The 26,309-nt window shown below is 37.5% G+C and overlaps 2 protein-coding genes across 29 annotated transcripts in view; one reads left to right on the top strand and one right to left on the bottom strand.

Moving 5' to 3' along the window:
* Positions 1–1,725, bottom strand: part of lrrfip2 (leucine rich repeat (in FLII) interacting protein 2) — a 73,048-nt gene extending 71,323 nt beyond the window's left edge. For 6 of the 24 annotated variants that reach the window (XM_015357216.2, XM_015357229.2, XM_015357221.2 and 3 more), the window contains exon 1: positions 1,303–1,724. The gene's annotated coding sequence lies outside the window, so the exon portion shown is untranslated. Of the gene's footprint in view, positions 1–1,302 lie in introns of all 24 variants that reach the window. The other 18 variants (XM_015357222.2, XM_069195025.1, XM_069195034.1 and 15 more) reach the window with 7 other exon arrangements.
* A 5,940-nt stretch (positions 1,726–7,665) lies between these two features.
* Positions 7,666–26,309, top strand: part of golga4 (golgin A4) — a 77,499-nt gene continuing 58,855 nt past the window's right edge. For 4 of the 5 annotated variants that reach the window (XM_015357279.2, XM_015357277.2, XM_015357276.2 and 1 more), the window contains exons 1-3: positions 7,666–7,881; positions 18,020–18,121; positions 24,219–24,320. In XM_015357279.2, the coding sequence (XP_015212765.2) occupies positions 7,804–7,881; positions 18,020–18,121; positions 24,219–24,320 (282 nt within the window). In that variant the 5' untranslated portion in view covers positions 7,666–7,803. The remainder of the gene's footprint in view (positions 7,882–18,019; positions 18,122–24,218; positions 24,321–26,309) is intronic. The other variant, XM_015357278.2, reaches the window with a different exon arrangement.

Below are 26,309 nucleotides of genomic sequence, written 5' to 3'. Positions count from 1 at the left end.
AACAGAATGGGTGATGTTTTTCTAATTTTTGCTGTGCAAGTAGAGACTTTTACAGAACCAGATGTAAACTCTGTTCTATTTTGCACCTCATCCTGATGTCATATCTCAAATGAAAATTTTAGGAAGGGATTTGTAAAACAGAACCACAAATAAATTTATAATCGGTACAATAAAATTACAGCTTAGACAAGTGATTTTTTCTTCTAGCTACCAATCAAAATTCTTACACTTTGGTCCTCAATTTCCATTATGCTAGCCCACAACAAAACATTCAGCGGTATTACTTCTAAGCCTGATACATAAGTTTAGTTATTTAAAAGATAACACTGCTCCCAGTGAAGATAGTGCTCATCATCAGTAGTGTTTCTTTTTAGCAACAAAATCATTATTGTGATTTGGCAATCATTACAAACAACAGGCATTCAAAGCAGATAACAACGTATTTCCCATTAAAACGAACTAACCTGCAGATTAAAAGGTTTTGTTTACTATTAAAAGTAATTGCAATGAGGAATACTGCATTTCCTTTGTTATAGGAAACCTCATTAAATATTTTAGAGCTCATAATACATTTGTATTACCGTTACTCAAAATGCTTTGCTGTTTTAAAGCAGATCCAACATTTCTGTGGTACTATTTTTGTGAAGGATGAAAACCATGGTGCCACTTTATTGATCTGTGTAAACAGATTTGTTCCAACGCAAAAAAGTTTATTTGCTTATTAGGACAAAATGGTTGTAAATAAAGCCCTTTATTTAATATATGGCTGTCAAATATTTTTTTAAATTATTTAAATACATGCCCTCATAACTTTTCCAACTTGGTCAAGTCATAATCCCAAAGCTTGACAAGAAGGTTTTAGTGGACGGCCATATAATGTTATTTACCCTAAAAGTGCAACAACCAGAATGCCAATAATATTTATTTACAATATTCCACACCACATTTTCACTTTCGACTTCGGCAATATCAAATAGCCGGTGTCACCCAAAGATTTGTGAACAATTCCGTCATTAGAGCTTGCAAGTTACCATTTGCCAGCTTTTCGGAATTTAATGTAATCATTTTAATTGGAAAGAATGAAAATCCAGGAAGTGATCCTTTTTCATCACTATCCTAACCCCACCGGCTCAAAAACAAGGCGCGACAAATCGGCTGTAAAGTGATTTTTTAAAGACGGCAGTCGTACACCTGGGTTTCGGAGTGACATCTAGGAGCATTTGTGCAGTTTCCCATTTCAATCAAGAAAACAGCGTTTCTCAAAATATTTTATTTAGAGTTTCTTAAATCCAAAGCACTTACCTTTAACAGTGTTCAACGGAAGAATGCCGATATACCAGAAACACAGTGTCCAGGGAGAGAAAAGTGGCTCAGAATAGGAAGAAGGCCAGACCCTTTTTTGCAGTTATAATTTCACCTCCGTTTCCAGTGTGACAGCGCAAACTGACACCGCCGCTTATTCGTCCACCTTAACATAAGAAATCCCGATTCTCTTTCACCCAGGATTCCCTTGGCATTAATTTAGGACAGGGTTGTTTTAATTATTATTATTTTTTCCAGCCGTCTCTTTATATTCTTTTCTTCCTCAGAGAGCTGCCGCTAGAAGAAGCGTCTTTCTCCTGCTACTCGAGTCCCCTTCCCCAAACGGCTCCGGCTCCCTGTCTCTTCCTCGCTCGCCAGCTTCTCGGGGTGACCCGATGACGCCGCAATGCCCGGATGTGTGCGGCTAGGGTGGAGGCGGACGCTGATGATTTCATTTAAGATAGAACGATAGTGTCACGCGTTCATAGGGTGTAGTGTCATGGACAAAGAAGAAGCGAAAACATATCGATATCTACTGTATAAACACAATGTGCATATTCTGAGTTTTTGCGGATGTAGGGAGAGTTACAACATATTGCTTTATTTGAACTGAACTGCTAATATAATCGTTGTTTGCCTTATTTACAAGTTATCAAATACAGTTAACTCCTTACAACCTCAAAATGTGCTTGAAAACGTGTTTAATCAGACATGATAAATGTAAAAACCGGAAAAATCTTTTACGATAACCTTCATTACTACTGCCCAATGGGTCTCCGATCTACTGTGAACTGTTATCTCGTTTTTTCTTTCTCTTCTACTCGGAAACAACAAGCACCTTAGAAATGAAAGTACAGTATATGTACATGAAACCACTGATACATTTAAACAGCTTAAAAGATGTTGTCATTAAATACTATTTCAACTCTTTTTCTGTTGCTTAACAAAAAGTAGTTTTTTATAGCAGACAGACGTATTATAAATAAATTCACACATAATAAAATCCAGTACGGTAGAAAGAATCAGTTATTATAAATTATGTTAGTCCATACTTTATAGTTAAAAGTTTAAAGTCTGTGGATTTAGGAAAAGGTAAGTCTTTAGAAATTGTATAGGTGAGTCAGTACTTAAGAATATCTGTAAGGTAATAAAAGATCATAGCCTAGAGTTATCTGAAATTCCTATTATTAGATAAACCTAGTATCCTTTGACACACCCTTCAATCTGGAGAAAAAATGAATTTTTATAACCTTTCTACAAAATTAATGCGAGTCTTACTTCTTTCACAGAGAAACAACGACCTCTACTGGGGAAATACATCTGTATCTGCAACTTTTTAGATTTTTTATGGATATCTCTCTTAATTACACAAAGGATGTTAAGATACTAAAAGAATGAGGATATCCAGTTCATCAATTGGTGTCCTGTTCGCTTGAGTTAAAATAAAAGTATAAAGTCTAGTGGTTATTTAATCTAGCTCACTCCCTTACTTTCAGAAGTTAAGCATTGGAACAGCTTAGTCAACTATTGTGATGTTGAGGTTGAGCGTATTTAGACAGTTAGTGATAGGAAGGAGGCAAGCAAGCTGTTATTCTGGCTCTGAGAAAGCTTTTATTGCCTTTTTTATTTACAGTGGGTGTGCTATCCACAGGGGTTAGGCAAACCAGGTTGAAGATGAGAAGAAGAGAGAGATATGCTGATCCTCAACAGTTCCAGGTGAGAAAAGAGCAAGCAGGGGTCTCTCAGTCCTTTTAAAGGGGTAAAGGGCAGGAAAGAGGGAGCCAGATGAGAAAGGGCAAGGAATGAGCAGATCGACAGACTCCCCCCTTCCCCACCAGGTCCCTTGTCCTCAGGAGAGACTTGGTAGTCTCACAATTGGATTGGTCTCTGTCTCTGTCTGCTCCTCAGGGAATGGCATGATCTGGGTCACGGAGACTGGGACGGTGTAGTCAGGAACACTGCGAACGAGGAAGACTCCTGGATCTTATTGGACTTTGGTAAACCATCAGGATCCGGGAGTCCTTTCCATCAGATAGGGTCGGGCTGCAGCAGGCTTCTAGCGGATGCCACATGTCCCCGGTAGGAGGTCATACGGTCCAGATGCAGCTCTGCCAGATGACCTGCCGGGGGAAGACGCATCCTGTAAGATACCTCACTCACCCGTTCCACAATGCAACAGGGCCCCACCCTCTTGGCATCAAGTTTTGGGTCCATGGATCTGACAGGGACCACAGAGCCAGAGGCCATATTACCCTGCAGCTCACAACTGGTAACCCACTGAAGTTAAGCAGGTGTGAGCCTGGTCAGTAGCTGGATGTGAAACCTTCTGGGAAAACTAAGGTTGCTGCTGGAAGAGGTGTAAGTAGGGCCAGTAGGGGGCGCTCACCCTGTGGTCATTAAAAATCCCAGAGTGTTTCTTGAAAAGAGAAGAGGTGTTACCTCTGTGTCCTGGCCAAATTTCCCATCGGCCTTTACCAGTCATGCCCACCAACAGTAACAATCCCATCTGTGATTGGTGTTCTCTACTCTTTTCTCCCCCCCACTGATAGGTGGTGCACTATGGCTGCCGTCCATCATCCAGGTGGGTGCTGCACATTGGTGATGGAGGGGAGTCCCCATTACCATTATTATTATTACTATTATTAGATCCAGACGTCCTCACCCCGATGGAAGGGCTGCTCCCAGGGCCAGATGTCATATTTCCTCTGGTAGTGTAGTCCCAGTGCCCTTGTCTGCTCTCGTCAGCTCAAACCTCTGGACAGTCTCCATACGTTCTCTTAGTTGTATTCTTAGTCTCGTATTCCGACTCACCCACAGCAGGGCCTTGGTTGAGAAGTCACCAAAAGACCATCTTAGCTGGAATCTGGAGCTCATGGCAAAGCATTAAAAGATGGGTGTGCAGTCAGTGGACTTCTGGACTGCCAAGTGGCAGGAGAGAAGGACCAGCAGCAAATGCAGGTCCCAGTATTTTTGGTGCCATGCAATTAGTCAGGAACAGCTGTGTGCCCAGATTTGGTTGAACCGCTCATCAAGTCTGTTGCTTTGGCGGCATAAGGAAGTGGTCCATGTCTTTCAGATTCCCAGGTGTTAGCATATGCACTGGAGCACTTGGGACTCAAAATTCCGACCTTGGTTTGAATGCAGTTCCTGCGGCACCCCAAACCAACTGAATCCCCCACCCCCCAGTTAAGGCCTCAAACTCTGTCTCCTCCTTTTGGTCAGGTAGAGCGTAAGCCTCTGGCCAGTGATTGAAATTGTCCATAAACACAAGAATGTACCTGTTGCCATGAAAGTGTGCATGGAAGCGGACCCAAGACATCCATGGTTACTCTGCACTGGGGCACCAATGCGGAATGACAACAAACCCAGGATTGTTCCAGAAGTCTCTTCCGAGTGGTACAGGTGTTCCAGCATTGACAGAAGTCTGCAACGTCCTGTCAGCCAAGGTCTTGTGAACCCACCCCCAGTAATAAGGCTGCCAGACATGCCTTAGGATCTTTGTGACGCCGAAATACCTCACTCCCAGGGGCCCAAGGTGCTCCTGGAGGTCCTGGACCTAAAATGCTGCTGTAAAAGCCACGTGGCATCTCTCCCAAGGCAGAATGCACCTAGTACCACTTTGACATGCCATCCTGGCTAAAGAGTCCTGCTTCTGAGCCCAGACATCCGATCTTCTTCACTCAGGTGGAATGCTCATCTTTACTCATCCAGTCCTGACCTTTGCGGAGCTCTGGTTCGGCATACTTGCTATCTCCCCATGCTGGTGCATGGTCAGAAACCTGGATCCTGCAGTTCAGGGTGGTCAGGGGCGAATCTCGCCCTCTGTCCTCACATGTCACGCCGTGTTTGCAGCCAGCCTCAGTGCAGGGTTGCCTAGAGAGCTCATTGGTGGTTCCATGCTGCTTGTGGGCCTGATGCTACACAGAGCTCTTCTGGCTCCCAGAACAAGAGGAGCTAACACCGGGGAATGTAGCCAGTGCAGCGTGAAGGGGAGCCCAAGGATGTAATACTGGAAATGGTGAATCACGCTCACCACTGCAAGGAGCCACAGGGAGCTCCCATCTGGTGACACAGTAGTTGTGCTCCTGTGCAGTGAAAAGAAGAAGAAGAGAGAGATACTGCTCTTGAACGATTCCAGCAGCAAGAAGGGGGTAAAATCCTGGAAAGGGGGAGCCAGAATGGAAAGGGCATGGGGCACAAGAACAGTCCATTTTGGGGAGAAGTGGATCACTACAATATTATGGCAGTAGGTAAAAAATGAACTGGCTGACAATAATTTTTTACGCAAAGTCTTGTGTTTGACATGAAGTGTGGGAAACTTTAATAATTGAATAACTGAAGTCTCCAGGTAGGATACAATGGTCTAGCAAGTACAGTAAGTGCTCACATGGACACAGAAAAGCTAATGTGCAGCATCATATGGAAGTATTAAATCATGGTAATTCATGGTACTTCAGCAGACATGCACTAGCGAAGGTCCATCTTTTATGAATTAATGACCATCCAGTATTTGAGACTATCTGAAACCACTTAACATTTCTCAAATTAATAGTAATACTTGCTTGCATTGTATATCCCTTTTCATCCCAAAGCAAACCAATGTGCTTCGAACACAGGAAGGGGGACTCTCTTCATCCATCACTACTGTAGTACCGCATCTAATACACCAGCAGCCCCATTATGCAGCAGATCGGTTTAAGCATTGATCAATTAGTTCATCTGTTGAAATAAGTGTAAATTGGAATTGGCTGCATGGAATTGAGCCATGACTATGGAGTTAACCTCTGCTTATACAAATGGTGTCAAGGGGTCTTTCATGACAAAGTAGTCATTATAAGGTGAGAAGAATTTCAGTATTTTATATTTGTTTTAAATTTTTTTTGCCACTGCCAGGCCATAGTACTGTATACTGTATGTCGTTACTGACTAACTGTGAAATTGTCATACATATTATTATAACATCAAATAAGAAATATTTTAATATTTAGAGCATAGAAACATAAAAAAGGTTGCTAACAAGAGAAGCCCACTTAGTTAGATTATTTGATAGTAGCTACTTAATCAGAAGATCTCTTTCAGCCATTTCTTGAAAAAAGACTAACAGAATCCTTTGTGTAAGAAAGTGCCTCTTAAAGTTTTAAAAGCACTTCCCATTAATTTCCACTTGAGTCCTCTGGTTCATGTTTCACTGTTAATTTTAACTCCACAGGAGTTGGCTTTGTCAGTACCCTTGAGGATTTGGAAACCTTGAAACAGGTCTCCTCATAGTCTGTTATGGACTAAAGTATACAGTATTCTTATTTTCAGTGTAAAACATTTCTGCAATCCAGGAATGTGTTTGTGTGCTCCTTCCTGGACATACTCTAATGCATTTTGGGGTATTATGTTTTATATCATAGTGACTAAAAGTGCACACAATATTCTAGATATGTTCTTACAAGTGATTTTTACTATTTTAACTAAATATTCCTTAATTTCAATTCTACAATTTTAACTGTATACAACAAATATTCTGCTTGTCTTGGAAAATTGTGTTTCCACAATCTCTTTAACATGTAAATGATTTGTCTACTTAAAAGGTGGTCCTAATACAGATCCTTGAGGTCTGTATCCTTGTTCCTATTTTTAATTGTATCCTGTTCTTTTTACATATTTTCAAGTATTTTCTTAATTCTTATATTTTTTCACAACTTAATAAACCATTTGGGCCAGTGATTTCAGACTTTTTTATTTACTTTTGGGATGAATATGTTCTGTGTCTCAAGAAGAATATATTTAAACTGTTACCATTCATTCTCTACTGATGTAATGTTAACAATGTCCTATTCAAATTCTGCTTTTCTTAAGTTATTTCATAGTTCTAAAGTTGTTAACTTTTGAACTTTATCTCAGCAGTTTCAAAATGTACACCAGGGCATAAGATATTATGATGACAGGTCTTTACAGATTCTTGCATTTGTTTTCTACACTTTACTCTTGTTGTTTGCAAAGACCAGATCAATACAGACATTCCCTCTAACTTGTATTTTGACAAAACAGAGTTTTGTCAAAGAAATGTAAATTTCCCATGTGGTTGCAACATAGCTATCATATAGTTCATATATATAGCTATCATATATCATATAGTTGTTTTGTTATTTTTTAAATTAAAACAATATTTTTTAACAATATTGTTCAATAAACAAGGTACAGGAAACTGATTACACTAAATTTGTTTAGGAATATCTGCTTTTTTCACCTAGATTTCGCGATGGTTATTAATAAACACAAGCCTTATTAAACGCTTGAATTGTGAAGTACGCTGATCTAACATGTCCTTCTTCGTTTGCCGTAACTATATTTCTCTCTGCTCCACGTCGGCTGCACAGGCGCAGTTTACGCTTTCACCTGCGGGGAGATGAAAGACGGTGATCTCGAAGATAGAAAGACCGAGGATTAGGGAAAAAAGCACTTTTAATATTTAACATCGATTACTTTTTGACAGTAGCAGCGGCTTGAAATATGTTCAAGAAACTGAAGCAGAAAATTAACGAAGAGCAGTCCCCACAAAGGAATGCGCAGTCTCAGCAGCAGGCCCAGGTACAAGACGAGTTTACTTTCCGAGAGTCTGTTCTGTCGGATGGTTATCAGCTACCGGTGGTTCAGCCTTGGGAATTTAAAGACACACACGAAAATGACATGACATCAATAAAATTAAATCTGATGGCCAGCTGTTAGTTTCCTTGGCTGTCTAGATAAATAAAGGTCAGACAGTTTGTTTTATCGTCAAACCAATGATGTCATTTAGTTATTTTTCTTGTAAGTTTCAAAGGTGCATCAGCATTTGATTTATCGAAACCGAGTTTCTAGCGACGTTTGTTATGCATGTCGCGAAAGATCAGTCAGTCTGAAACTTATATTTTAGTCGGCTTGCGATATCACTTTCACTCTAGTATTTTTTAAGGATGTTTACTTCAAAGGGGATTAAGTTTCATCTTATGTATGTAATGATTTACTACCTCTTTGAATAGAATTAATTAAAAATCACGATGCACGAAGCATCAAAGCTTTCCGGCAAAATGAGTGATGATAGCCAAACAGTAATTTAACTGAAATTACTGGAGAGAATGGTGTGTAACTAATGCGGAGACGTGTCATTGATAGGTTAGTCATACTTGTGTCACCTGCTTTGCTGGTGACGGCTCTCAGGTGGTAAAAACCGTAAACCAACCTGTGCGATCGACGAAATGATTTAACGTTTTACAGAGGTCACGTAAGTACGTTTAGTCTAACTGCCTGTGTTCTGGCTTGGACATTATTAGTTCCTTCTTAATCGTAGCAATGCTATGCTATTGTCGTGTGTATAATGTTGGGTAAACGAGTAAGTGTTGGAAAAATCTAGGTCAGCGATCGTAAATGGATCAGAGCATACAGGAAAATGTTCTTCAGGGAGCCCGGGGGGGGACAACTGGCTCCCGGTTTTTGTTGTGACAGGTTAATGTAATCCTGACAAATGCGCGATGCGAGTCTCCGCGCGTTTGAACAAGAATAATATTTTAAAGTGTCTGCTCAAAACGTGTAACAAAGTTATCGTAGAAAGCTGTGTTAATTATTTTATTTACTATTGTTAGAAGCCTGTGTTCAATCAACTATAACAATTTTGTTAATCTCAGATTTTAGTACATTTATATACTTAGTATGTACAAGGACATACTTATGCTATACTTCCCTTCACAGTTGGTATCGACCATCTAGTATGTCTTCGTTGACCAAACCACATTTTCCCCTTACACATTGCTTAGTTTGTGGTAAAAAATGCCTTGGAAATATCTGCATCAGTGTAATTGACAGTCATTTTATTCTGCTGAATTTCTCCTATTTGGATTCCTTTCTCCTCTTGTTTGTTTACGATGGTTTCAAATATACTGCATAATTGGATATCGTAAATATATGATTGTCATTAGTCTTCCAAAATAAAAGGAATCGGCCAAATGAGCTTTTAAGCTTGGCAGAATGCTGTTCTAGCAGTTTTGCAAAGGCTTCTGGGAACTGACTAAGCCTTAAGAGAGCCAGAGAGTTTTAATCTTTATTGGCAAATCATACTAATATATAGTGAAGGATTATTTTAATTATCTGCTTCTTACTTTGGTTGACTTTTAAAACCACTGATTTTTTGTTAACTCCCTTCATGATGTGCATTTGATTAGTTTAAAAGGTCTAAATGTAGTTATCGGGTCCAATTGTTAGAAAAATATCACAAATCTAATTTTTCTCATATGATGAATTCGCATAATACCATCAGTTCCTTTACCATCATTGTTTCAGGTATATAATGTAAATTTCTGTATGTTTATTTGCTGTGTATGTTTCACAATGTTCAATTTAAACTGTTTAGTTGACCTCTGCCCTTCATATTTTTACATTGGAAAGCCATAACACTATACATCTATCTACAGCTAGCTATCAGAGTAATATTCTATTTTTAAAATAATTATATGGTTGAATGGAATGCGTTCTGGTGTTGAAGTTCATAGCTGTAACTTGCAAATTTAATGTTATCACTCTGGGACACTAATGTAGTTTGTGCTCCCACATGTTCATTTATGAACTGAAAGCAATTTACTGTGCAGCTCAGTGATCATCAGACCCAGCATAACTCTGCAGTACATCACTATTACTATGTTTAGAATAGTGTTCACAAAGTTATTTGGAGTATAAGCTGACAAATTGGGAAGGTGTTAACTAAAGCCATTTTCCTATGTGTTGAAATGGTAATAGAATTGCCAGTATTAAAAAAAAAAGTTTTTCAGGCAGTTATTTTCAATTCAGAATAAATTGCAGCAAAAACTGGTGTGTTATAGGCCTGCTTTTTCTAGATGCTGAAGTGTCATCGTATTGTCCTTTGGATTTCACTTGCACACTGAGGTCCAGTAATGACTCTAAATGAGAATTTGATCTTGTCGTCTGTACTCATCAATACATGAGAAAAATGTGCTACCACTGACACGATTTGTACTACTGTCTCACTTCTTTGGCCAGATCAAGGATAACTACTTTGTGAGTATGGCTGTAAAGTGCAGGGTATCAGTGTTTTTGTTAATGCTCACGTTTGTTTATGAAATAAGTGGTTATATGTTTATTTTCAACAGGTTTGGTTTACAAATCAGCCTTCTTTTAAACCGGTTCCTTGACTTGTGTTTTTTTTTGTATATACTCATTATTTAGTTTATAACCCCAAATATAAATCTCATTTACATACTGTTGTCTGCACAGTACTCCGGTCTTGGGCTCTGTAGTGGAGAGGGCTTCTCTTTGTCAGTTTAAAACAGAAAACGAACCATTCAAGTAAACCCTAAGGTAACAAGCACAAAGCTTTGAATATTAGTATGCTACAGCCTGTTTCTCATTCCCTGATCCGTTAACCAGCACCCATCCCTAGAGCAGTGCTTCCTGGCCCCTGCTAGGATCTTACATAATATTGCCAAATAAGTATTCTAGCTATGGTCCTTTCGAAAGCTGGTCCCTGGTACAGAAAAGCGTGAGAAACACTGCTCTACGGTTTTTGAGCTCTTTGTTACTGGGTACTGTATAAATGACCAGAAGACACCACTTGTACCAACACAGAATAGATTGTTTGAAGATCATGGGCAGCTCATGCATATTTACTAGTTTTATGCTGAGTAGTACCCCTATTAGCTTCTGAGGCTCCATCTTTGTGAAAGTTGGCAGAAGGGCTCTGTTTAGGCGTAGCCGGTTTATATTTTTGCTTACCTGGTTATATAATAGTAATCTGCAATGTCATTGAATTTGTTATAGTGTCTCCTTCGCCATAGTAGGCTTTCCCTTTTTGACCTATTATATATTTGTTTTGTTAGAGCAAGAAACCTAAATATTCTATTCCAAAACATTTTAGTCTTATTGACCCTAGTATAATAAGAAAATAAATCTCTAACCAATCATTTTTTTAGTCATTCAGAAAACTGTCATTTATGTAATTCATATAATTTATATTTTTGCAATTTACTTTTATATTATTGGAACACTTACTTTACAAGTGAAATGCAAAGACTTATAGGTGTAAAAATGCTTGTAGTCTCGAATCTAAAGAGGTGTTTGTAATTTTCATTGATGTTCTTATGGAGATATTACTAGAAAAGGAATCTCTCCAGCTATGGTCCTGGTGAGCTCCATTGCAGTTAGTTTTGTAAAGATGAGCAATTTCTGAAAGCTGTTGATGCATGAAGCAAGTTTTCTGTTCAGTGACAAAAACTCTCATTCTGGGGAGCTTAGATTCTGGGAAACTGTTCTATATTTTACAGCTATAGTAATTTAGTAGTGACCTACTTAATCTGTTGTGCTAGAGCTCTCTTGGACCAGGGGTGAACATCCTTTACTAGAACATATGAAAATAAGATTGGCTAAAAGGTCTCCTTTAATTTGCAACCTTTCTTGCTTATTAAGGAAATTAGTAGCTAAGTAAACTAAACTTTCAACCAGCCTTTTGATAGAAAAAAATATTATGTTTCCAGCTATAGATGCAGCCATTTAAAATGCATGAGACGTCATATAGCAACAAGTCTCATGGCATGACAAACAGCACATATTGAAAATTTTATCAATTTTATATATTACAGTATGTTAAATATTAATTTAATATTAATAATAAAAGTAGCAATAAAATAGATGCACATATGTAGTGTAGAACTACTGAAGCAAATGTGATGTTTATTGCTCCTGATGTGTGAGAAGCACAAACCAAAGGAGCAATAGTTAATTTACCACCAGATCCTGCAGTTTTTAGTGTTTTATTTGTTGAACCATAAGTAACTCTTCCTGTTCTTCAAGTCTGAACTATGTATTAAATGCAAATGTAGAGTCATGTGAAAGAGAAAGTACACACTCTTTCAATTCTATGGTTTTATATATCAGGACATAACAAAAAATAATCTGGTCCTTACCAGGTCCTAGAATTAGGTAAATCTAACCTCACAGATTCCACTATGTCATTATTTATTTAACAAAAAAATAAGCCAACATGCAGAAGCCATGTGTGAAAAACTAAGTACATCCCATGATTCATTAACTTGTAGAACCACCTTTAGCAACAATAACTTGAAGTTATCATTTTCTGTATTTTCTGAGTTTATCAGTTTCTCACATTGTTTTGGAGGAATTTTGGTCCACTCTTCTTTACAACATTGCTTCAGTTCATTGATGTTTGAGGGCATTCGTTTATGCACAGCTCTCTTAAGGTCTCGCCACAGCATTTCAATGGTGTTGAGGTATGGACTTTGACTTGGCCATTCCAACACCTTCATTCTTTTCTTTTTCAGCCATTCAGTTGTAGATTTGCTGGTGTGCTTGGGATCCTGTTGCCTGACCCTGTTTCGGCCAAGCTTTAGCTGTCGGACAGATGGCCTCACATTTGTCTCTAGAATACTTTGGTATAAAGAGGAGTTCATGGTCGACTCGATGACTGCAAGGTGCCAAGATCCTGTGGCTGCAAAACAAGCCCAAATCATCACCCCTCCACCACCGTGCTTGACAGTTGGTTTGAGGTGCTTGTGGTGATGCGATGTGTTTGGTTTTTGCCAAACATGGCATAGTGCATAATGACCTGACATCTCCACTTTGGTCTCGTCTTTCCAAGGACATTGTTCCATAAAACTTTTGGTTTGTTCAAATGCAACTTTGCAAACCTAAGCTGTGCTGCCATGTTCTTTTTGGAGAGAAGGGGCTTTCTCCTGGCTACCCTTCCATGAAAGCCGTACTTGTTCAGTCTTTTTCTGATCGTACTGTCATGAACTTTAAAATTTAACCAGTTAACCGAGGCCTGTAGATCCCTAGATGTAGCTCTTGGGTTCTTTGCGATTTCTCTGAGCATTATACGGTCTGACCTTGGGGTGAATTTACTGGGACGCCCACTCCTGGGAAGATTGGCAACTGTCTTGAATGTTCTCCATTTGTAAATAATCCTTCTCACTGTAGAATTATATTTTTCAAATTGTTTGGAAATGGCCTTATAACCCTTCCCAGATTGATGAGCAGCAACAATTGCTTCTTTGAGTTCATTGCTGATGTCTTTTCTCCTTGACATGGTGTTAACACACACCTGAATGCTCCAGATCACCAAACTGCCAAACGTTCTGCTTTTATAGATGTGGTCACACTTCCTGATGATCGGCTAATCAAGTGCATTTGATTAGCAGCACCTTGCTGCTAATTACCTTCTTAATTCCTATGGAAGTGGTGAGGTTGTACTTAATTCTTCTACATGGTTTCTGCATTTTGGCTTACTTTTTATTGAATAAATAATGACATAGTGAAATCTGTTATGTGTTGTCTGTTATCTGAGCTAGATTTGTCTAATTATAGAAGTTGATGAGGAACAGACGATTGTTATTTATGCCCTGATATGTGAAACCATAGAATTGAAAAAGGGGGTGTACTTTCTTTTTCACATGACTGTATACTCATGCTTAAGAACATGATATTCAGGTAAAGTATAACTCACTGACTGTCTTATAATATCAAATCCCTCTTTTTTCTGTTTTTTTCTGTTGCATCCCCCCCCCCCCGTCTCAACCTTTGCATTTGCAGCCCTTGGTAACTTTTCACTCAGAAGGGGTTCCCAGCCTCCTCATCCTCACAGGGAGAAGGGGGTGGAGGGGGGTTCAGGGAGATGTGAACACCGTTTCCTAACATCACATATCTTTAATCTTTGTTTGTAGTCTTTTTAATGCTACTTTGTTGGTGTAATGGACAATTGAACTAATTATCAATAAAATTACCACCAGATGAATTTTAATAAAAATGTATTTTCTGTGTAATATCTGATACAGTATGTCTCCAGTAAAACTGGTGATGCACAGTAGTTTCACAAAATAGTGAGCTGAACATCTGCTAAATTAAGTTTTGAAGTTTTTTGGTCTAATTTTTACTTTAATTTTGTTTTCATTGGATAGTATATAATTTAACAATGGCAAATTGCAATATCTACAATTTAAAAGTACTTCTCTGCAATGCAACTTAATGTACAGTACATGATCGATGGTTATTCAAAAAAATATTTACATTTGGCTCCTGTTTTGTTTATTTTACTGTACATGTTTGTTTGCTTTAAAATATGATACTGTATGATTTTAAAGCCGATAACCGGCAGATCTGGTTTTCTTTTCCCCTCCTGTGGCTGTATTCACATGTTTGCTAACTCTATGGAGGTTCATGCATGTTCTTACTGCATTTCTTATTAGTTATTATTTAAAATACTCTGATATATAAAATTAATAAAAATGTCAATGTAGTATACCTATCATTTATTGTATTTTATTATTAGAAAATTAGTTTTTTATTATGCCCAAGGGGGTGCTTTGTTGATATTTGTGCGTTTGCTGGGAATCAAACCCCACTCTCCTATGTGGCAGGTGGGAATTCTACTGCTGAACTGCCAATGTGTCACTCTGGTGGGATGAGCTAAATTAAAAACTGCAAGTGTTGCTTTTTCCATTTTCTACAAATGTTTATTTTCTATTACAATGATTGAAACAGTGAGTGTTCATGGGAAGTTTAGTTAAAATGAGCACATCAGATAACTACAGCAAATGACCCAGTAAAAAAAATTGATGCAGAACATGTTTATGAAGAAGGTGGAATACTGCCTTATTGATACCTTATTATAATATACATTATAATACCTTAAATTTTATTTTCGGCTACCAATACCATTTTATAAAAATATAATATTTATATTAAGAAATTAATGTTGTTAGTGATGTTCAGAAATGTTATTATACTTTGGTTATTTTTAATTTCAGCCACCAACATTTATTTAACTAAAATACCCAAAATACCAGAATTAGATTTTAATATTTGTATTAAGTGGTTTCACTAACATCTAATGCACCATAAGTGCCACTTGTTGATCTTCTCTGGGCAGTGAAAAGTTAAATTTGCCAAACCGAATCATACTACAGTACAGTGCACCTAGCTTACCACAGACACAAGTTTTGATGTGCATTTTGAATGGCTGTATCTGTATGTAAACAATAATTTTCAGTTCTCCCTCCTTCATTTTGTTTGTAATTATGACATGGTATCATTGTTTCACTACAGGATATGAAATTATCTCCTATTCTGATTTTATATACTTAAATCAAGCCCGCTCTTTTCTAGACTGAAGATGTTTATCCTCCTTTTTTTGCTATGATAACCAAAATTGAACAGAATAGAACAAAAATATTCTAAATTACGTAGAGATAGAATAATCTCTAATCTTCAACATATGTTACAGTTACTACATTTTACTTAATTTAGTTTTTGGTTTAATTAGGTTGTGCAACAATGTGTTCATTGCTTTGCCTCATTGTTATAAAGCTTTTACTTTATGTCACATTACTAGAGCATAACCTTTCAGCTGCTGAGTGTGAATTGCATGAAGATAACCTGATTGTATTCGTACATGTTGACCATATGTTTCAAAGGATGTCAAGCTTGGAAGATACATTTGTGTCTTAGTCCTGAAACTGAGTGTTTTTTTTTAAAATCCAGACAATAAGTAATCTCAAAGAAAACTTAGTCCATACCAATGTTAGACACACCTTGAGCAAATCAGGTGAAGAAAAGGAGCAGCCAGTTATAGCTATCTTAAACAGTGTAAAAGGTAACCAATTCATATCCTGTAGACTCAGATAAGAGTTTTCATTTTTTTTATATAATTAAACACAACTTTATTGGATTTTAAGGGATTATGCCAGAGAGAGTAGTAGTAATAATAATAATAAAAATTGCTTGCACTTATATAACACTTTTCTGGATACTCCACTGAAAATGCTTTGCAGGTAATGGGGACTCCTCTCCACCACCACCAAGGTGCAGCATCCACCTGGATGATGCAGCAGCAGCCATAGTGCGCCAGAACACTCACTACACATCAGCTATTAGTATAGAGGAGAACAGAGTAATGAAGCCCATTCATATATGGAGGTTATTAGGAGGCCATGATTGGTAAGGGCCAATGGGAAATTTGGCCAGGAAACCGGGGTTACACCCCACTCTTTTTGAGAAACTCCCTGGGATTTTTATTGACCGCAGAGAGTCAGGACCTCGGTTTTACGTCTCATCTGAAGGACAGTGCCTTTTTTTTTTTACAGTACAGTGTCCCTGTCACTATACTGAGGCATTAGGACCCACATAGGCAGCAAGGAGAGCGCCACCTGCTGGCCCCACTAACACCTCTTCCAGCAACAACTTTAAGTTTTCCCAGGAGGTCTCCCATACTGGTACTGACAAGGCTCATGCCTACTTCGCTTCATTGGGTTGCCAGTTGTAAGTTCCAGGTTGATATGGCTGCTGGCTACAAGTAAAGCAAGAAGCTTGACCTGAAATACAACACTGTGTGCCTTTTTGAATTTAATAGTTCTTACTGTAGTGCCTCAAGAAAAGAGTTCAGAATACTTAAAGGTGAATGGTCAGTGGTCTACATCTTGCTCAAGAATGAGACCTTAGGGAAATTATGAAGAAGTATACTCATGACTGGACTTAAATTGCATTTATTTGCATGTTGTGGTGAGTGTGGGGATTTAATTATCCTTGTTGTTGAAGTGGACTCCCTGACTTCCATCAGAGTACATCTGAATTATATTCTCTGATCAGTAGGAATACATATCCACACAGGCAGGATAGGAAGAGTGTCCTTTTTTTCTGAAGTTTTTATATATCCACTATTAAGTAGATTTTTCTTAAAACATTTTCCAAAACACAGCAAGTAAGTGGAGACATGCACTCAACAAAGATTATCACCACTTAGAAAGAATTCATATTAAAGAGACATGTAAAACAATGCACATGATAAAAACTTTATCAGGGTGTAGATAAACATATCTGGTAGGTACAGGAGAGCACTTCCATTGAGAACCTAGGAGTCTAGATTCCTGCAAATAGGATATCACAGCTGTAGGATATTAGCTGTCGACCCAGAAGGTATAGCAATATTTTTCAGATGGAAAAAAAACAGTCCATCCATTTTCTAACCGCTTTATTAAATACAAGGTCGTGGTGGAGCCAGAGACTATCCCGGCAAGCAACAGATTTAAAGCAGGATACATCATAGACAAAATACCAGTTCATTGCAGGGCAGACACAGACATGTACACACGTACACCAAGGCCGGTTCACCCTGAAGACAGTTAGCCTACCAGTATGTGTTTTGACTGTGGGTGGAAACCAGAGCACCTGAAGATAAAGCATGTGAACATACAAACTCCACACACTCTTTACAGTATTCTGCATTTAAAAGTAAATTCAGTATCAAAGGTTGACCACAAATTCTTCATTATGGGTTGAAACCCAAGCGCAGTGCTGCCAATTGACATAGTTATAGCTTTGATTAAATTTTATTCACGGGAGAAACCAAGAAATGTGAATTTAGTCTTATCAGCTAAGGTCCAAATATTTATCCTCCCAGCTTTTTTTTTTAGAAATGTATTCAGGGAGAGACCTAATGTTATGCAGGCATAAGGAATAAATGACAAGCAATGTTATTTATACAGATTAGTATAATTTAAATTAAGTGGAGTTTTTCAATTACCCAACAAATACATTACATATATAATATATGAAGTTATTATTTGTTTTAAGGGGTCTTCAATTCTGGCCCCGATGTGTTGAATCAGTAGACTGGTAGTGAGCTGGCCTGAAGGAATGTCTTTGAGTTATCAGTAAGCATCTGTCATCCCTGCAGAACCCTGCCGTCCCCACAGCACCACCTGCAGGCTCTCGAGGACGTACCTCATCCCTCACACTCCGGCAGGATGAAAGCACCATCTCTCCAGATGACAGAGAGGTAAGCTTCTCCAAGCTGCACATGGCTTCTTGTCTTTTTCTATGCTTCTATTTGATTAAAAATATTCCATTGCCTCTTACCATGACTTAGACCATTACTTATGAAACACTGTCTTGAAAAGCTTTGCTTTAAGTTATTCAGTGGAAACTGTTGGAAACGCTGAGATTTTGGAATTGTGGTTAATACATTTTTGATTAGGTTTTTTAAGTTCAACTATTCTGTTTAGCTTCCAGATGAACTAGTAAAAGCTTTAGGTTTTAGCTGCACAATGTCTTGCAATTAAAATAACTTACTAAATCAAAACTGACACTGAGAGAAGTGGTGGCCAGGATCTGTGCAGTAATACAGCATAAAAATGAACTGTGATAATGCATTAGTAATGGCTGTTTGCACTTTGCACTAATGGAGTTGCTAAGGGTTTCAGGCAAACTAGAAAAAACAATTACCAAGCGAGCATGAAAGGTGAGTGACTTTGCAGTGCCTGTTACAAGCTATTAGCTGGACAAGCTAGAATATTTTTTTAACAGACTCCTTCTCCACAAAATGTGTATTTCAGCTAAAGCCATTGTCCTGCTTACTGGGATGTCCAGAGGTTGTTGACCAATGATGTATTGAATATGCATTGGTGCTCAAAAATTACAGTCATAATACTGTCTAGCTCATGTTTTTGTACATGTTTTCTTGAATGAGTGTTTACAATAGAAATCATAACATTACTGATCATTTCTATAGTTCAGTAATTCTTTTTAATATAGATCGCTTGTGATAATGGCATTTTAAGTTTAGATTGCCTTTGGCATCTAAACGCATTAGGAGTACTGTATAAATAAAAAATAATACTGGTAATACAAGGTAATGATCCAGTGGAAGGAACCTGATGCTTGTGCATCTTTTGCATCTTTGCAAATCCCTTTAGAGTATAATGCTTCTAAGTTTAGCAACTCAAACAGCCATTTTTTAAGTGGATCTAATGGCAGTATTGTTTTTAAGAATAGCAAAGGTTATGTGATCATTATTTTAAATGTTGTTTAGATATGTGACTTTCTATTGGAATCAATCCAGAAAAGCATTTAGTACATATTTAGTATATATTATTCAGAATTCAACACAGCTCAACACCATTGTTTATGCTGTCTGATTTTCAGACGACTGATGCTGTTTTTGACTGATGTATTTCCTAAAGAACATATCCTACCTAGGTGAGAGTATAGACTCAGGTCTTAGTGGGACTAAGTGGCTTTCTGATAATGAATGGATGAATTTGACTTCTGGAACACAAGCAGGTTGAAATCATCTATTTTGATAAATTCCATAATCTTGTAGTCCTGTATTTTGTCTTGCACATTTTGTAGTCTTTAGATGAAATTTCTTTACAGTTGTCTATAACTTTATTATATGCTCAACACATTTAATAAAATAGTTATCCCAAATAGTGTAGGTTCTTTTTTTAGCTGGAGCGTAAATTAATTATATATTCTAGGTCTGGATGTCATTTTCTAGTAATCAGATTTTGTGCAATTCTTAGCAAAGATAATAACTTTATTATTCGGTTTTAGAATAAAATGGGGAAAAACAACAAAGCAGGGTGTTGACAAAATTACTTATTTCCTCTCTCACTTTCATCTGTTATCATAGATTGCACTATATAGCCTCAGAGCTTAGGGTAGTTGATATAGTGCATAATATAGTATAAGGTCCTTGCTAATTACTTTTGTAAGTTTAGTGGATTGGGCAAATTAAACTAAAGTCAAAAGTAAGCTTAGAACCACTCTGAGGTTAAAAGTCACAGTTTTTAGCCTTTTCCAGCTAGTTTTACTAGGATGTTTGATTGGTATTGGATGCCTGAAAGTGTTGAATTACTTTTTCTTTATAAACGTGTTCCAAGTTCTGTCTTTGAAGTTTACATTCAAGACAGATGAAACCTTGTTTGTTTAAATTTTGGTGACATGTAATGCAGAAATTGGGAATGATCATTGTCTGGGAATGGAAATTGTCTCTACATTTTAAATTGTTGAGGTGGTTCTGAAAGTTTTGATTTTTACAGTTTAATTGTTAAGATTGTTGTTTGTATAACTTATAATATCTCAGCAGTGGTAATATATCTGATTTCAAGGACCCAGGAGGTTTCTATTTGCATCTAGTGTATCATCAAGATTTTGTGCTTGATTTGTTTTGCCTGGACTTTATTCCTTTGGGTTTATCACTTGAATGCTGATGGACAGAGGAATGGAGAATAAAAATACTGTAATTGATGGAGAAGGGAGTCCTCCAAGAGGTAGTTTTTTATGCATTGAAAAAAACTGTGAGGCTCATTAGCCTGATTCCCCACTAAGGAACAGCCACTTATGTCTATTTAACTGGGTGAACTTTATAAAATCCAAATATTCTTTTTTAATTTCTTCTTCTATTGATTAACAACAAGACATCAAAATGTTTCCTTTTCAGTGTATTCAATTGCAAACACAAAAACAGCTAGTCAGTCTTTCTTATACCAGGACCTAAGAATTTTGGAAAAGTTTTGGGAAGAGAGGCCTGAACAGGCAGTACTTTTGAATTACATGAAATTGGCACATCTGGATGTAAAGTTTAACTGTTGTTGCGAAAGGAAGCAGCAGATGGAATATTTCAGCAGCTGAACTTGATCGGATACACTGGAGCTTATGCCCCGCAAGGCATGTCTTTAGATGTGTCAGGTCTTTCAGTTCTGCCATTCAAAATGCACGGAGTACCCTGGTTAAAACGCGGTAGGCGTGTCGCGTTATACCGCATTTTAATTGAATTATGATAAAAGTATCCGGGAGCACCTTGTAAAACCACCAGGTGGAGCTAATAAAGCTTAACATCTCATGTACAGCATTTGAGCTGTCACCAGAAAACCCCCGGTTTCGAATCCCGGTCACTGCAGAGGGACAATCTTTTTCCAATTAAGAATTTAAGTTGTATACTCTTTAGACTTTTAGTAATTTTAAACTGTGTCTTACAGCATGTTAATCATTAAACATTAAAAAGTCAATATATTTTATAAAAGCAAGATTGCTTTCATTGCCTTCATCATAAATATTTTATGCATCAAAGTCTTTAACTTGGTAACTTAGTGGGTTCTGGTTTTAACATGCTTTGTTCTAACATTATTAAGCTTATATTGTGTACTTCATAAAAAGCTATAATGGTTTTATCTTTTTCTAAGAATACATAGTAAGAACATTGCTTGCTGTTATTGTAAAAAGATAAATGTTGTAGTGATTTAACATCACTTGATAGTTATATGAATTTGGAATCTTGTAACTAAGCAGCTAAAATATCCCAGGTGGACATTGTTGGAAAAATGTTGACATCCGTTTCTTTTTTAAAAACTTTTGTCCTTGTAGTGGTAATGGCCAACGCACTGCAACCAGTGGTTCAAAGCGCGATCAGAGTATTACTTTCGGTTTGTTTCTTATATAGTGAATACATAAAAATAGTCCACTATTATAGCTTGTTGTTGGATCTGGTGTGAATTTATGTATCTTGATATATTAAGTGATGGTATTGTGATTAAGGATTTCTTTGCGAAATTCTTTTAAGTTAAACAAAGGAGGGAAGAAGGGTTATACATTGTATAAAAAGGGAAAGGGAGGGGGGGTGCTTTCCTTGACAGCTGACACTCCTCCATACACTTTTTTAATAGCCTTGCAAATGCGTTCACACTGTAGGATATGCACTCAACGCACCACAGGTGTCACATTTACTGTACACGTCAAACCAGTTGCTTTCCATTTTCTCCATAGCCTCTGCTTTATCGTTTATACAGTATGCCTATTCCAGAGACATTTTCATTGTCGATAACTATGCAGGGAGAGCATGTAGATTCCAAAACACTCTACGGCAGCAGAAGTGAGCAATTACCTGCACAAAAATGAATGTGTTCCCAAAAGCATATACTATACAGTTATCGCAACAGTTGCAAACATTCCCGATACATAACCACGTTATGTACTCTACATTGTTCTATTTTGTCTGTCAGTGAAAAAAATGACTGTGGGCACTTTTCCTTCCCATCAGGTTGTTTTAAAAAAGAATCGCTCTTAATGGGCTAATCCTTCAGTCAGTCTCTCTGATGCAATGCGTCAGCTGGTCAGATGACTGAGGGTGACTGACATTATTTCCCACTGCATTCTGGGGATTGTAGTTTTGACAAGACCCTCCATCTTGTCTCCATCAATCACTCTCTCACAATTCATCATGTGTGTATGAGTCAAATTAAAAATAAAACATGTTTACAAAGAAAGTGGATTACAGTACAGTTGAGAATGCATGATTAGCAACACGGGTCATTGTTATGATTTCTCTATTATCATCAAATCCCTCAACTCATTCACTTGTAGTTATTTTGGAAACATTTTGACCTGTTCCTTTTAACTGCATTGCTGTCGATATTGTAGCAATAAGATAAAATGAAACGCTTGGAGTTTGTAATGTAGGGCGCTCTGAGCGAGTTAAACTTTGATGCAGGGCAAATAAATGTATTTCCCACAAGCTGTACTGTAGTGGCAGTACAGTAGCAGTTTGAAATTATTTGTTATTATTAATAAATCACTTAGCTTCGAACATGTTGTGATATTTGGAAACATAAAAAATGTCAATATACTGTCCATAATATTTGCTATTTCAGTTTTTCAAAGAACTGTTTATTTGTTAAATGAAATCTCATGGTGACAGCTGGGTTCGAACCCCGACCTCCAGCATGCAAGTCACATGCCTAAGCCATTGCACCACACACGTAATCACAGGTGAATGAGTTCAACTGATGCAGACATTTACAAAGAAAGTCTACTACTGTGATAAGCTGAGCTACAGTATATGCATATAATTATATCATTATTATTTTCTTTAGAAACGTGATTCCATATTATATTCCCTATTAATCAAATTATAAAAAGTATGCATTTTTTACTGCGATAACGAGCACAAATATTCATAGAAAATGTTAAAACATTATAACTTTTTATGGCATATATTAACTTAATATAGTCAGAAGGAACACGTAAAAACTTTTCCAAAATAACCACAGTATGTAACTGAATGAAAGACTTTGAATCCTTAAATGTTTAGGAAGAAAGTGGAATACTGGTGTGTATTTTTATATTTAAACTACAGCCATATACAGTTTACATGTTTATTTTCCTCAATTAATTTTCGTTTATGACCTTCAGACGCGTTATGCCCCTCTTCTTTTTATGCTCGGCTACTAAAATTTCCCTTTAGTTGTAAAATTCCATATAAGTATTCAATATTAAGTGGATTAAAACATGCACAGTAAGAGATTAAATGATTAAACTGTTTCACTAACAACCAATGCACCACGAGTGCCCCTGTCGGTCATTTTGGCCAGCCAATCACATACTGAGGTACAACAGGGCGAACTGTGGATAATTTTGCGCAGTACGGGGTTGTACCATACATTTTGAATGGCTGCATCTGTAAGTTTCTGTAGCTCAGATCAGAAGATAATTGAACTGCAGCACAGAACACTACAGCTGCCTTTTCATTTGGTCAAAGGGATTTAAAAATCTTCAGTCACTTCAGTCCTTCATCAGCTGATACGGTCAGTGGCCTCCTGCAGTTATTACTGTTGACTTGTGATGAGACTCAGATAGCTGTTCTCAGAATGGGAGAAGATGCATTGTATTGTCAGCAGAAAAGTACTTACAAAGTTACACTGAAACAACAGGCATTCTATACTAATGAAAAGGATAAGCCTTAATGTTTTTGTTTGTACACTGAGATTGATTTTGCAGGTTTTTTGTAGTTCTTAAACATGTTTTCCTGCTTCTTTCCATCTTCAGAACATCTAGGTTTTTCTGATCTATTTTATAACTTGAGAACTAAGAAATAGAAGAGGCATTCAATTGGTGAGGACAAACAAGTAAATCTAGGTACTTTTTCTGGGAATCACTGTTTTGTTTATTTTTCTTTTTTCCATGAAAGCCTTGAGCATCTCATCAGTGGTTAGTTTTGGAGTTGAATACCTTCTTCTGTACAATTTCGTGTTTTTTTGGTTTTCTCATTGCTCTTTGTTTCCCTCTTCCCACCCTGCTAATTGCACTGACTGAGGCAGCTGCTAGCCGGGATGATAGCAGAGCCTGCTTTTCTGTCTGAATATACTATCTTTGCTCTGGACCATACCAAACGACCTAAAGCGACTCAGATTGCCAGTGTGGTGAGTCCCCACCCCCCAACCTTGCCCCACCCTCTCCAGCGATGCCTTATGGTGGGGTAGGAGAGCCCTTGTAGCTAAATTTTAAAAAACTCACTGCTTGCAACCTGCTCCTTTCTCTATCTCTCTTACTCCAAGGCATCTCACCTGTCTAACCCTGCACTAAACCTGATGGACCAGTATGTAAATAAAAGAAAAACGAAAGTACCTTAGTGCTTGTGTGCTTTTTGCAGTTTGCTGGTTTATATTTTGCTATTCCTTTACTGTGTGGCATAGCTAAAGGAATGAATGTCTCCCTGTGCTCTTAGTAACCTCGCCACCCCGCGATCCTTCAAAAAAACATTTTCTAGGGTTCTCCCTCTGATGTCCCTTGTGCTGGAATTGTGTTTTTTGTGACACTCCCCCTTCACAGTCAGAGAGCAGAGCTGAGCACTTTGGACAGAGATTGGCCTCTTTTTTAATTTTCTCCACAAAGCTCTGGGTTTGCATCATAGATCAATTGTAAATGTCAAGTAGGAATGTAGATCTCTGGAGAGAAAATATCTGCAGGACCTATAACACATTAATTACTACAAAGTAATATTTTGGAAGCGCTCAAAACCTACCTACAGGTATTTTTGCCAGATCAAAGCCTTAAATTGAGTGAAACAGTACAAAATGTTAGCTTTTGCTCTTTTCTGTTACTTCATATTGGCAAGATTTGCGAACTATGCACTTTATTATAATAAAGTTTCGTTACAATGTGTTTATCACACCCAATCTTGAAGTCCACCTTACAAAAGACATCTTGATATACTCTATAACAGTAAGAACTTCTCAACATTTAGGTTTTTATTTCAAAATCAAGAATGGTGAATGCAGTGCCCTTCATTTTCTCATTGAAGACCTGCGGAATTGTTTTACCTAATCAATTTCATGCCATGAAAATTAAACTTTGAGACTAGTATGAAGGGAATTTAAGTTCTTTTGACATGTTTTTGTGAACATTTGCAGTCTTTGCGCTTAGTACCTGGGTAATATTTAGCTGTAGCAAACCTGAGCTTGGATAATTCATTGTACAATCTCAGGGTGTGACCTATTAGTCTGTGCCGATCTTTCTGACATGCAAGACAAACCTGTAACAGAGCCATTCACCGGTGGAATTTTAGGAATCCAGTCTACACTTTCTGCCTTCACAAGGTTATTAAAGGCACACAAGCTGTTTAAGTAGTGATTTCCCATCAAAACATGAAATATATTACAATCATGAGTTTGATAAAGACTTGAGTAAAAAAAATTGTTTAATTTTAGTGCTTGTCAAAAATACAGTATGTGTTCTTTTTTAACTTCTGATCAAGATTTTTGTTGCTGCATTAGATGTTTTTCGCAGCTGCATATTTAGAATCCATCTGCCCTGGAAACAACATGCCAGAGTCCTTATACAGTATATTTTCAGATCTGAGTGCCAAAATGAAGATGGATATTACTCTCTGACCCAGTCCATTCCTGCAGGTCCTGGGCGTTTTCTATAACATGGCTCTCCAGCACTTCTGAGCCTATGATATTCCCAATAGCAAGCTGTGTGGGTCTCAGCCTGGATTCAAACCTGTGATTTCCTAACTATAGAACTGGTCTGTTGCTTTTCTGTTTGTACATCAATTAGAAAGTTAATTTAATTAATAGTAATTTCGTACCTTAAATACTGTACCTTGTATGTTCACTTCACCTGTTTCCATCCATTCTCTTTATCCATTGTCAGAAAAATAAAAAAAATAGCTGGTACATTATGGAAGTGGTATGCGTTCCTTTATATTTGATGAGGTAGAAATTATTTTTGCCAGATGCTAGCCCCAATTAATTCATTCTCTGTGCTTCACTCATGATATTAATTCACTGCAGCAATTCATTCAGAATTATCTAATTGTAGAAGACATGTTTTAAAACATTTAATGTATTTTCTTGTTTAAAATACAGTCTAAGAAATGCTATTAACCTCAGATTCAGTTACTCTTA

The sequence above is a fragment of the Lepisosteus oculatus genome, chromosome 10 (assembly GCF_040954835.1).
Source record: "Lepisosteus oculatus isolate fLepOcu1 chromosome 10, fLepOcu1.hap2, whole genome shotgun sequence".
In the NCBI taxonomy this organism is placed as follows: domain Eukaryota; kingdom Metazoa; phylum Chordata; class Actinopteri; order Semionotiformes; family Lepisosteidae; genus Lepisosteus; species Lepisosteus oculatus.
This window is presented reverse-complemented; position numbering and strand designations above follow the sequence as displayed.